This window comes from Chrysochloris asiatica, unplaced genomic scaffold (genome assembly GCF_000296735.1).
Source record: "Chrysochloris asiatica unplaced genomic scaffold, ChrAsi1.0 scaffold00094, whole genome shotgun sequence".
NCBI classification, from domain to species: Eukaryota; Metazoa; Chordata; class Mammalia; order Afrosoricida; family Chrysochloridae; genus Chrysochloris; species Chrysochloris asiatica.
In genome coordinates this window covers 2,469,032-2,483,103 of record NW_006408612.1, presented here as the reverse complement: position 1 = coordinate 2,483,103, position 14,072 = coordinate 2,469,032, and the positions used below count along the sequence as shown (strand labels likewise).

At 40.7% G+C, this 14,072-nt stretch overlaps 1 protein-coding gene across 1 annotated transcript in view; it reads left to right on the top strand.

Annotated features, from left to right (window-relative positions):
• The first annotated feature begins 297 nt into the window (after positions 1–297).
• The window catches only part of LOC102834461 (60S ribosomal protein L27-like), a 114,090-nt gene continuing 100,315 nt past the window's right edge, over positions 298–14,072 (top strand). The window contains exon 1 of the mRNA XM_006866695.1: positions 298–690. Within this exon, the coding sequence (XP_006866757.1) occupies positions 298–690 (393 nt within the window). The remainder of the gene's footprint in view (positions 691–14,072) is intronic.

The following is a 14,072-nucleotide window of genomic DNA, read 5'->3' as shown; positions in this document are numbered from 1 at the left end:
TGGGAACAGAAAGCCTCATCTTTCTTTTATGAGGCAGCTGGAGTGCCCGAACCACAGACTTTGTAGCATGTAGTCCAGTGCTTATCGTATGGAGCCACAGCCCTCCCCAGGGTATGATGTATAAGAAATGGAAAATCAAAGAAGCAAAGTATTCCATTTCTAGACTGTGTGTCAGATTTGATTAAAAAATAATCTTTCCAATTAGAAAAATAATGTTCTCATTATAGGAAAAATGTATAAATAAAAGGGATTTTTTAAAAAGTATACTGCCAGTCGGCCTGGCTGGTTACCGTCAAAATGGGCAAGTTCATGAAACCTGGGAAGGTGGTGCTGGTCCAGGTCGGATGCTACTCCAGACACAAAGCCATCATTGTCAAGATCACCTCAGATGGCCCCTACAGCCAGGCTCTGGTGGCTGGAGTTGACCGCTATCCCCACAAAGTGACAGCTGCCACAGACAAGAGGAAGATTGCCAAGAGGTCAAATATCAAGTCTTTTGTGAAAGTCTATAACTATAATCACCTCATGCCCACCAAGTACTCTGTGGATATCCTCTTGGACAAAACAGTTGTCAACAAGTATGTCTTCAGAGACCCTGCTCTCAAGCGCAAGGCCCGCCAGGAAGCCAAAGTTAAATTTGAGAAGAGGTACAAGATGGGCAAAAACAAGTGCTTCTTCCAGAAGCTGCAAGTTTTAGATCTTTTTTTTCTTTCAATCATTAAAAAAAAAAGCATACTGCCATTCTATTCAGACATAACCACATTTACTAGTTAAGTGAACCTTGCTGTAACTGTGGTCCTCAACCTTGACAATATATTGGAATAGCCCGGAAGCTTTTTTAAAACACTGAAATCTTGGGCAAACCCCCATAGATTCTGATTTCATTGGATTTGCAAGGGTTCTGTTTAAAATTTCCCCCGTAAGGTCTTAAAAGCTTGTAAGTGCCCAAGGAGCAACTATTGGTCTCGTGACATCTTGAACCTCGAAGAGTGAAGAATTGAAGCCACATGTAAACAAGACTAATGGGCCACATGAACTCAACCTTCACAATCCTAAGACCATATATAACTAGTAAGTAGTCGGCTACTGCTACCAACCAGTCTGAAAGAGAAGGTCATGGATGCAGTGGGAGAAAAATGTGAAACAAAACTCAAAATCATTAAAAAGACCAGGTTTACCAATCAGACAGAGGCTGGTGGGACCCCTGAGACTATGGCCATTGGTCGCCCTTCAGGACTGGAACTGTACTCACCCCCATGCCTCAACTTTCAGCCAAACAGTAGGCAGAACTATCAGATGAACAATAACACTAAGGACCTGCACACTCCTATCAGCCATTCGAGATCATAAGGGCAGAACTTGCCCAAGGACAAAGTTCAGAAGGCAGGAAAGGGTAGGATAGAAGAAGGAGGAATAGAAATAGGAAACAGAAAGGAAAAGGATAAGTGTTGTCACATTGTGGGGATGAAGCAAAATGAGTATGAACTGTTTAATAGAAAATGGATTTGCTCTGTAAACCTTCACCAATTTGCAATAAAAGGTTTTAAAAATATTTTTAAATTTACATTAGCATAAAATTGACCATGAAAGAAAAGGCTCTCCCAGGATTTCAAGGCTCAGTAAAGATTGGGAAGCACTGCTCTAGGCTCTTTCCAACATATGAATACTTGCCACACTCACAGACACATTCACACACAAGCATACACACACAAGTGTATACCACACCTGGCATAGTTTTATTTCCTTCCTTTTTTCACTCAAAAATATGTTATAAGTGGCTTCCCATGTCAAAAAGATCATTTCTGCAACACTTTCAATTGGCATGGTATTCCAATTGTTGTTGTTGCTAAGTACTTTGAGTCGGTTCCGACCCGTAACAACCCTGTATAGGGTTTGCAAGGAGTGGCTGCTGAGCTTAAACTGCCAACTTTGCGGTTCAAACTGACTTTACAGTTATGCGCACTAACCCACAGAGCCACACCAGAAGTCCCAACCCATAGTGACCCTGCATAGGGTTTCCAAGGAGCAGCTGGTGAGCTTGAACCGCCGACGTGGTGGTTCAAATGACTTTGCAGTCCAGCACATTAACCCACAGCACCACACCAGGATGGATGACTTAATTCATTTAGCAAATGCCTACTGTTGGACATTTTTATTGTTTCCATATTTTGCTCTCACATTTAGACTGATAATGATGGTTAAAACGTTGGGCTTTGCAGTTGGACTGCTTTGGTTTGAGTTTCAGATACTACCTCTTGTTGGCAGGCTGTGTGCCGTGGTGTCAGCAGTTCTGACTCATAGCGACCCCGTACAGGGTTTCTGAGGCTGTAAATCTTTATAGGAGCAGAACGCCTCATCTTTCTCCCGTGGAACAGCTTGTAGTTTCGAACTTCCGACCTTGTGGTTCGCAGCCTGATTCATAACCACTACACTACCAGAGCTCCTTTGTTAGCAGCCAGTAACTTAAGACAAGTCACTTATCGTCTCTGAGCCTCAAGTCACAGATCTGTTAAATTTGTTACTGGTGGTATCTACCTTTTCAGTGAAATAAGACAAGTAAAGCACCAGGCAGGAGTTTTTAAAGTGTTCTGTATTATTTATTAATTTTTGTCTTCTTCATCCCAATTATTTTCTTAGCATAAGTTCCTAGAAAGTAAATATTATAACAGCATGCACATTTTAAGGCTTATTATATAAGTATCAAACTACCCCTTCAAAATATAAGTTCACAGTATCAGCAATTGCCAATGTGTCGATTATACAAGTAAAAGATGCCTTTATCTATTTTTCCAAATCCTCCCATATTGTACCAATTTTATGTCTCAAGTTCATTATTGTAGTTTTGGTCCGTGAGCATAACAGTTAAGCTTGGAAATGAGCTGTTAAGCTTGATTTAACAAAAGATAATAAAATTTGTCTTTTTTTTTTTTTTTTTTTACAATTTGTATCCTAAATGCCTCACACACATTGGCACATGAAAAGAAAGGTAATTTAGAATAAAACCATGACACAGAACAGTTACAATAAAAGTTTAGGGGTGGGGCGCAATATTTTAAGAAGAAGGTATTAGCTACACTGGGAGGATATGAATATGAGATCATCATTTAATTCTGCTCTGAGCTCCCTAGCAACAAAAGTAAAAATAGATATACATTTCCCATTCTAAAACAAAAAGGAAGTATATAAGTTTATCCAGAATAAATGTTTTCCTGTTACTAAACTCTAAGGATTGCCATGAATTTCCTTATGTAAAAGCCACATTACAGATGGTGTGTTTTGGTCCAAACTTGCTGAAAATGTAAAACTTTTCCATGTGACCATTTCTCATAGAGGTTTTTGAGAAAAGGCAAGGATATAGTCACAACTTATAAGGGTAAGTCAGAAAGCATTGCTTTAAGCATATGATTTGTTGACCCATTGCTATAAGCATATGATTTGTTGACCGTAAAACTGATGATCTTGTCTGTAAACCTCCTTCACTCAATTCACAATAAAAAGTTGTTGTTTTTTTTAAATGTTACTATAAGGTCATAGAAACATCTGTTAAACAAAAATATCAAAATGTGACACTATTGCAGCAGTCAAGAAATTAAACAACATATTGCATAAGCATATCTGCTGCACAAGATCTCTTTAAAGTATTGAAGAGAAAAGATGTCATTTTGAAGACTAAGGTGTGTGTGACCCATACCAGGATATTTGCAATAGCCTCATACGCATGTGAGAGTTGGGCAGTGAATAAGGAAGGCCGTAGAAGAATTGATATATCTGAGTTATGGCGTTGGAGTAGAATATTAAATGTACCATAGACTGATAAAAGAACGAACAGATCTGTGTTGGAAGAAGTACAGTCAGATTGCTCCTTTGAAGTCAGGACGGCCAGACTTCGTATCTTATACTTCAGATATAATATCAGGAGGGACCAGTCCCTGGAGAAGGACATCATGCTTGGTAAAGTAGAGGGTTGGAGAAAAAGAGGAAGACCTCCAGAGTCTCAAGGTTAGAAACAATAGTGAGGTTGGCGCAGGAGTGGACAGTGGTTCGTCCTATTGTGCATAATGTTGCTCTGAGTTGGTACCAATTTGATAGCACCTAAAACAATGACAGTAACAACAATGACAACAAAGATTTGCAGCCTCCAGAAGCCTATACATGGCACTGTGAGTTGGCATTGACTCCATAGCACACAGCCACCACCACCACTTATCTTTAGGGAAGCTGCTGTCACATCTTTGTCCTGCAGAGTGGGTTCCAATACCAAACTTTAAATTACAAGTCCATGTCTCAACAATTGTACCACTGGGTATTCTTTATTTGTAGTAAGCTGTAGTTAAAATACAAAATTTCCTGATTTAAAAAAAAAAAAAAAGTGCAGCTATTGTTTCTCAACAGATCTTCTATCAAGGTCCACACATTTCTAAAGGTGGTGCGTCCCTCCAAAGGATTCTGCACTTTTCTATTTATGCTACGTCAAAACAGGAGTCTGTCAAAGAGCAAAGATGTCAGCTTGAGGGCTAAGGTGAACCTGATCCAAGCCATGGTATTTTCAATAACCTCACATGCATGCGAAAGCTGGACAGTGAATAAGGAAGATCCTAGAAGAATTGATGCTTTTGAGTTGTGGTGTTGGAGGAGAATACTGAAAGTGCCATGGGCTGCCAAAAGAACTAATAGATCTGTTTTGGAAGAAGTGCAGCCAGAGTGCTCCTTGGAGGCCAAGATGGCCAAACTATGTCTCTCATACTTTGGACATATTGACAGGAGAGAGCAGTCGCCGGAGAAGGATATCATGTTTGGTAAGGTGAAGGGACAGAGAAAGAGAGGAAGACCCCCAACGAGATGAACTGGCCAAGTGGCAGCATCAATGAACTCAAGCGTAGCAACAGTAGTGAGGTTGGCCCAGGATCAGGCAGTGTTTTGTTGTGCTGTGCATAAGGTCGTTATGGGTCAGTACCGACTCAATAGCACCTAACAACAACAACACATTTACCTATTGCCATGCAGTATTCTTACTCATAGTGACCCTGCATAGGGTTTCTGAGAATGCAAAGAATCCTAGGAGCAGAAAGCCCCATCTTTCTCCCACACATTAGTCATTGTTGTCATTGTTAAGTGCCATTGAGTCAGTTCTAACCCATAGTGACCCTGTATAGGGTTTCTGAGGAGCTGCCGGTAAGCATGAACTGCCAACCTTGCAGTTCAAATGGCTTTGCAGTCTGACACATTAACCCACAGCGCCACACCTGGACTCCACACATTAGTCATTAGGGAAATGCAAATTAAAACAATAATGAAATATCATTTCACATCCACTAGCCATGGTTATTATAAAAAAGATGGATAACAAATATGTTGATGAAGACGTGAAGAACTTGGTAGAGATATAATATGGTACAGCCTCTGTAGAAAACAATGTGGTAATTCCTCAAAAAGTTAAGCATAGAATTTCCATCCATCGTTGCTGTTGTTAATTGATGCTGAGTTGATTCCGACTCAACTCATAGTGACCTTGTCTAGGGTTTCCAAGGAGCAGCTGGTGGGTTTGAACCACAGACCTTGCAGTTTAAACTGACCTTTCAGTCCAGTGCATTATTCTGCAGTGCTACAATATGACCCAAATTTTCCACCTAAAAGAATAGAAAACATACGTCCACACAAAAAACTTTATAGCAGCATTATTAACATTAGCCCAGAGTTGAAAACAACCGAAATGTCCATCAACTGACGCATGGATAAATAAATGTGGTGTATACATACAATGGAATATTATTCAGCAATAAAAAAGGAAGGGACTACTGAACCTTGAAATCATCATGCAAAGTGAAAGAAGACAGACATGAAAGTCCACACATAAGATTCCATTTATATGAACTATCCATAGTACAGCCAGAATGCTCCTTAGAGGTGAGGCTGGCAGGGTTTCATTTCACAGACTTTGGGCATGTCATCAGGAGGGACCAGTCCCTGGAGATGAACATCACAATAAATTAAGGAGAGAGTCAGTGAAAAAGAGGACGCATTGACACAATGGCTGCAACAATGAGCTCAAAAATAGACATGAATGTGAAGCTAGCACAGAACCGGGCATTGATTTGTTCTATTGTGCATACAGTCACTATGAGTCAGAACTGACTTGATAGCGTCTAACAACAACAACAACAACATCCAGAAAAGACAAGTCCCTAATCCAGACTACAGAATACTGATTACCAGGCGCTGGGGGAAGAGGCTAGAGAGTGATTGGCTCATGGGTACAGAGTTTCTCCAGGTGGGGGGAGAGAATAAAAAAAATATTCTAGAATAAGATGGTGGCAATGGTAGCAGAACTTTGTGAACATATTAATAACCACTAAATTGTACACTTTTAAATGATACATTTTTGAGTATATGAATAATACCTCAAAATAATTTTATTGAAAAAAGAATGATCACTTTGAAATTAAGCTTCAGTCAGCCTGGATCTCTATTGTGTTATATAACTAAGTTTTGTTTTGTTTTTTCCCTAAATTGATCTATATATGAATGCAGACTAGTATTAAAAGGAAAATATTTATATAGACCCCCAAATTAACTTATATTCTTTTCATTATAATGTTACTTAAATATATGCAAGTGTAAACTTCAGTTTAACATCCTTAGACTTGTATAGACATACAACTATAGAGCCAAACAAGTTTATAAACTAAATACATGCAAAACCACAAAATCAATAAAATTCAAGTTACCAGCTTTAAATAAATGCGGGAGATGCGGTTGTTTTGCTGCAACTGGATTATTCTTAAATTACACTTGAGTAGGACTTTGACTTAATGTAGCACAGACTCCCTCTGTCTCACATGTGGTGGTGTCATACCGTGTAATGCCTCAATCCACCATCGCGTTTCTTTCTCTGTTTGTTTTCACGATTTGTGTGTGTGAATTCGGTGGAGGTTTACTGAGCAAATCCGTTTTTCATTATAAAATTCATATACATTTTGTTTCATGTCATTGATTACAATCTCCACAATATAACATCAATCATCCCACTCCTACCCTGTGTTTCCCAATTCCATTCTTCCTTTGTTCCTAACCCCACCAGCCTTTGTCTTTAAGCAAAAGCTGCCTTTTTTATCTCAAAGGGTTCATTATGTATCAAATGAATGTAGTGCCAACTTCCCTAATGCTATTATTCACCTTATAGACAGTCTATTGTTTGGATGAAAATTGAGCCATGATCTGGTGGTGGGGAGGGAGGAGTTCAGTTCCTGGCCTGGAGAGGAATGATGTTACATTCATTGTCAAAAAGAATATATCCAGATCAGTCATGAGGTACAATGCTGTCTGTGATAGGATAATATCCATGCGCCTACAGGGAAGCCCACTTAATATCACTATTATTCAAATTTATGCACCAACCACTAAAGCCAGTGAGGATGAAATAGAAGAATTCTACCAACTTCTTCAATCTGAAATTGATCAAACATGTAATCAAGGTATATTGATCATTACTGGTGATTGGAATGCAAAGGTTGGGAGCAAAGAGGAAGGATCAGTGGTTGGAAAACATGGCCTTAGTGATAGAAATGATGCTGGAGAATGCATGATAGACTTCTGCAAAACCAATGATTTGTTCATTTCAAATACCTTCTTAAGACAGCACAAGAGACGACTATACACATGGACCTTACCAGATGGAACACATAGAAATCAAATTGACTACATCTGCGGAAAGAGACGATGGAAAAGCTCCATATCATCAGTCAAAACAAGGCCAGGGGCAGACTGAGGAACAGACCATAAATTACTCATATCCAAATTCAAACTGAAGCTGAAGAAAATGAAAACAAGTCCACGAAAGCCAAAATATAATCTTGAATATATCCCACCTGAATTTAGAGATCATCTGAAGAACAGATTTGATACATTAAACAGTAAAGACTGAAGACCAGAAGATTTGTGGGATGACATCAAGAACATCATTCAGGAAGAAAGCAAAAAGTCATTGAGAAGACAAAAAGGAAAAGGTCAAAATGGATGTCAGAAAAGATACTGAAACTTGCTCTCCAGTGTAGAGATGCTAAAGCAAATGGAAGAAATGAAGAGATCCAAGAGCTGAACAGAAAATTTTAAAGATCAGCTTGAGAAGATAAAGCTGAATACCACAACAAAATGTGCAAAAATCTTGACTCAGAAAACCAAAAAGGAAGAACATACTCAGCATTTCTCAAGCTGGGGGAATTGAAGAAAAAATTCAAGACTTGACTTTTGTTATTGAAAGATTCTCTGGGGAAATTATTGAATGATGCAGAAAGCATCAAAAGAAGATGGAAGGAATACACAGAGTCACTGTACCAAACGGATATGGTTAATGTTCAACCGTTTCAGGAGGTAGCATATGATCAAAAGCCAACGATACTGAAGAAGGAAATCCAAGGTGCATTGAAGGAATTGGCAAAGAACAAGACACCAAGAATTGGTGGAATAAAAATTGAAATCTTTCAAGAAAGTGAGGTGGCACAGGAGGCACTCACTCATCTCTGCCAAGAAATTTGGAAGACAACTATCTGGCCAACTGATTGGAAGAGATCCATATTTGTGACCATTCCAAAGAGAGGTGACCCTTTAGAATGCAGAAATCATTGGACAATCTCTTTGATATCCCACATGAGTAAAGTTTTGCTAAATACGGGTAATCCAGAAATGGCTATCATCATACATTAACTTCCAGAGGTTCAAGCCGGATTCAAAAGAGGCCATGGAACAAGGGATATCATTACTGATGTCCATCCAATAGATCTTGGCTGAAAGCAGAGAATATCAGAAGGATGTTTACCTGTGTTTTATTAACTATGCAAAGGCTTTTGATTGTGAGGATCATGACAAGCTATGGACAACATTGCAAAGTATGAGTATGCTGGACAACATAATTGTGCTCATGAGGAATCTGTACATGGATCAAGACATGGGAACACTGAATGGTTTAAAATTTAAAAAGGTGTGTGACAGGTTTGTATTCTTTCACCATACTTATTCAACCTGTATGCTGCGCTAATAATCCGAGAAGCTGGGTTCTATGAAGAAAAACGTGGCATCAGAATTGGACAAACACTCATTAACAACCTGCGACATGCAGATGATACAACCTTACTTGCTGAAAGTGAACAGAACTTAAAACATTTACTGATAAAAATCAGAGCTCAGCCTTCGGTATGAGTTACATCTCAATGTAAAGAAAACAAAAATCCTCACCACTGGACCAATAAACAGCATTCTTATCAATGGAGAAAAGATAGAAGTTGTAAAGGACTTCATTCTTCTTGGATCAACTATCAACAGCTATGGAAGCAGCAGTCAAGAAATCAAAGGACGTATTGCATTAGGCAAATCTGCTGCATAAGACCTTTTAAAAGTGTTGAAGAGCAAAGATGTCAGCTTGAAGATGTGTGCCTGACCCAAGCCATGGTATTTTCAATAACCTCATATGCATGCGAAAGCTGGACAGTGAATAAGGAAGACCATAAAAGAATTGATGCTTTTGAGTTATGGTGCTAGAGGAGAATATCGAAAGTGCCATGGGCTGCCAAAAGAACCAATAGATCTGTTTTGGAAGAAATGCAGCCAGAGTACTCTTTGGTGGCCAAGATGGCCAAACTTCATCTCTCATACTTTGGACCTATTGTCAGGAGGGACTAGTTGCTGGAGAAGGATATCATGTTTGGTAAGGTGAAGGGTCAGAGAAAAAGAGGAAGATCCCAACGAGATGGATTAGCCAAGTGGCAGTATCGATGGACTCACACGTTGCAACAGTAGTGAGGTTGGCCCAGAATGGGGCAGTGTTTCATTCTGCTGTGCATAAGGTCGCTATGGTTTGGTACTGACTCGATGGCACCTAACAACAACAACAACAATCCATAGAGGCTCCATAGGCCCCAATTTGAGGAACACTAACTTACAACAGAGCCTAGAACTCTGGTTTACACATTTGAGCCAGCATCATTATTACCTGGCGGGCTTGTTAATACAAAGATTGCTGGGCCCACTCAATTTCTGATTAAGGCGATATGGGGTAAAGCCCAATTGTTTGCATTTCTAACACATACTTGGGTGATGTTGATGATGCTAGTCCAGGGACCACACTTAGAGAACCACTCTCCTCTATGTTTAAATATCAGGTGACTCTCTAATAGACATGAATTCAAGATAGATGTGTATTGAAGATGTAATACCTAAATCAACTCAAGGATATAATCTTCTCTGGTGCCTGAAGACCAGCCGTTTTATAGAGTTGATTGGAGAGAGAACCATCTGCCTTACCCACTGCACTGTCTTTGTTATCTAGTGTTGGTTTAACAGAAATATCACATGTGGATGACTTTAACTTTACCAAACAGAAATTTATTCTCTCACAGTTTGTTGCAGTTGTTAAATGCTATCAAGCTGGTTCCAACTCATAGCATCCTAGTATAGGATTTCCGAGGAGCAACTGGTGAGTCTGAACTACTGACCTTGCTATAAATCTGAATTCAGGGCACCAGCTCTAGGGAAAAACCTTCTGTGTCAGCTGTGGGGAAAGGTCTTTGGTTTCTTTCAACATCTGTGAACCCAGTGTTCCTTGGAGATCTCCATGTCTCTTGGCATTAATCTTCCCCTGGTTCTAGGAGGTCCTCAGGACCGAGACCCGGGTCCAAAGTACACACTCTGCTCCAAGCTCTTTTTTCTTGGTGGCAGTAGGTTCCTCTCTCTCTTTCTGTTTGCTTCTCTCTACATAAGATAAAAGATGATGCAGGCCAGACCCCAGGGAAATTTCCCTTACATCAGAACTGTGACCTGAGTAATGTTGCATCCCATCCTATTCCCCTTACCACTGACTGGCCGATCACATCATGTGGGATAATTACATCAATACTGCCAGATTACTTCATTCTATGACTCTCAAACCACTGTGAATCGTGGCCTGGCCAAACTGACACATATTTTGGAGGGACACAATTCAATCCGTGACAGCCACCAAACAATCAGACTGAGAAATTAGCCTTTGGTATGAAAACAAACGAGCCTTTCTTGGATTCTCACACAGACTGAGTCCAGAGGTAGAGAAGGGGAAATCTCATTAATAAACCTTCATGATCCATCCACCTCAATCAAAGGTTTCTATAGCAACCTGGGTTCCAAAGTGAGACCCAAGCCACATTTTTGCAAACTGCAGCTGGATGAGTGGAACTAAGTGCCCTCTTGTAATCGACCAAGAAAATGAGGAATAATAAAAGACTAACCAGAGTGTGAGTAGACTTGATTCACTGAGATTTCTGGCTGCAGAACACTGGGCACACACACATACTCTACAACAGACCACCTCATTTCTGGAGGGCTGAGCAATGTTTTCATACCATTACCACATTCTCATAGATGAAAATATCCCTTCTCGTTCTTTCTTTTTCCAATTCTCTCAAACTCCTTCTGAAAGACCACATAATATTAACATCCTGATCTCTGTAGTCTTGTATTTCATTCTTTCCTTTTTGCAAGAAATTTGAACTAACTGTTTAACCTATATTAGCCCCAGTTTCCTCATCAGCTCACTAGAAACAATCATTCTAACTTATAGCAGCCAGGATCTAACTAGTAAAACAGAAATTACTTTTAAGTATTTGCAATAGAAAGAACTCAATGCAAGGAATTATTTCCACAGATGAAGGAGGAGGTGAGATAGAGAGGAAGCCACCCCAGGATGGGAGTGGAAGACAAAAGGAGCAGGTGGGATTATGGACACCGAGGGTCCTGATGAAGCTGGACCTCTGAGGGGTTGTCTGGTAGCTGCTGCTATAGCAGCCAACTAAGTGAGGTTCAGAAGTAGGAAGGGAAACAGTCTGTCTTCTCCCTTCCCTTCAACTTCCATTCTTCCAGTGACTTCACTGGGCAAAACCTAGCAGTCTGGGCAACATGCCCTATGGGATGGTTCACCTGCAGTACAAGGTGGGGGGAGAAAGGAGGAGACACCTGAAAGCCAACAGACCCAACTAGCGTAGGATTGCCGGGCTTAAAAGACAACTCATAAAGTATCTGACCTGCTGTAGATAGGAGGGTACTTCAAGTTGTACACTTTAAATTGGGACTCTTGCGTGTTACTCCCTTCAACAAATTTTCCACTCCTCGTGGTATCTCTTTGTCCTCCCACTCTCTCGTCACCCAGTTCTTTCCTCCCACTTTCTCACCCACACTCAACAGCAGACAACGAGTTGGCTAGCATCCCAATGAGACTACAGACTATGAAATCCGAGGGATGGTGGTTTCATGTTTTAGCTGCCAGATCCGATGATGTCCTCCTCTTCTCAGAACCTGACTTCCCTGCCTCCACACATGAGTCTGCCAAGGCTTGGCACACATCAAATGGGATACCAACACAAGCAAATGCAATAGGAGGAAACAGTGCTGGATCCTGCAGTTCCCCCTCCACCCAACCCATCAGCAGTTGGCCGCATTAAAACTGTGCAGTGACCATGGAGTCAGATACCTCCTTCAAACTCTCTGGGCTGGCTTTACTGATCTGGAAAAGGAGTTGAATTAAAGAGATGACCTCTTAGCTCTCTTGCACTCCTCTCACCCTAGATATGACTATAGGGCTAGATTCTGTGCATATTCACCACCTCCTGTGTTACACTGATTGCTGCTGCTGCTATTGTTAAGTGCTGTCAAGTAGGTTCCAACCCATAGCAACCCTGCATAGGGTTTCCAAAGAGCAGCTGGTGAGCTTGAACCACCGACCTTACAGTTGAAATGAGTTTGCAGTCCAGCACATTAACGCATGGTGCCACGCCAGAACTCCGTTACACTGATAGATGCATACCTACACAGATAGCTACCATAAATAGCTGCTATCAAGTCAACTCGGACTCATAGCAACCTTATGCACACAGAAGAAGATGTTACCTCGTCCTGCAGCACTCTCATGGTAAACAGCGTCAGAGTGTACCCCTCCATCTCAGCGAGGGTGTCCTTCATACCTGCTGGCCCTTTACTTCACCGTACTAATCATCCTCCAGGGATTGATCCCTCCTGATGACAAGAAAGCAAGTCAGACCACATTCTGTTGTGCTCCATAATACCTTCATTGGCTTGATTTTCAGATGGGAACGTGGCGGCTCCAAACGATAAGCACTGGACTGTGGATCACAAAGTTCTAGCTTGCCAGCCACTTCATAGGAGCTAGATGAAGCTTTCTGCTCCCACAAAGATTTAAAACCTTGGAAACCGTATACAGAGTCGCTATGAGTTGGAACCAACTAGATGGCACTTAATAACAACAGCAATTTTCAGACGGGAGTGTGGTGGTTTTGTAGGATCAGCACCGGACTGTTAACCACAAAGTCCAAAGTTGGAGCCCACCAGCCATTTCACAGGAGAAAGATGAGACATTCTGTTCCCACGAAGATTCAAAACCTCGGAAATCCTGCACAGGGTCTGTATGAGTCAGAACTGACTCAACAACACTTAACAGCAACAATTTTCAGAAGGAGACCACGAGGCCTTTCTTCTTAGTCTGTCTTAGTCTGGAAGCTCCGTTGGAACACATCCACCATTGCTGACCCTGATGGTACTTGAAATATTGATGGCACAGTGTCCAGCATCATAGTAACACACATTGTCACCAAAGTATGGCAGAAAGTGGTGGGTGTTACCTTTATCAGAGCTAAATGTCTTAAAATTCTTGAGATCTAGTGCAGCGTGATTTTCTGTTGACTGAAGAGGCATCTTAGGAACAATAAACCCCAAGGTTTTTCCTAACAGTAGCACAAGAGTATAACATTCTCAAACAAAACTCTCTGTATAAATAAACTATATATAGATTCAAATAACTCAGAATGGTGAGGAGAAAATCAGGATAAATATAAGTAGTCTATAGCATGAGGTCTACATAAAATGTTTGTGCAAATTGATAATATATATGCCATTCTCCAAACCCCTGAACATTTTTCCTTCAGGCTGTATAAAAGAATCATTTCCCCAACAATGTCTTTTATAATTAGAACTCAGATATGGGCTGAATCCATCAGCTTGACCAGCACATACCCATCTCCTTGTTAAGTTCAACAAGC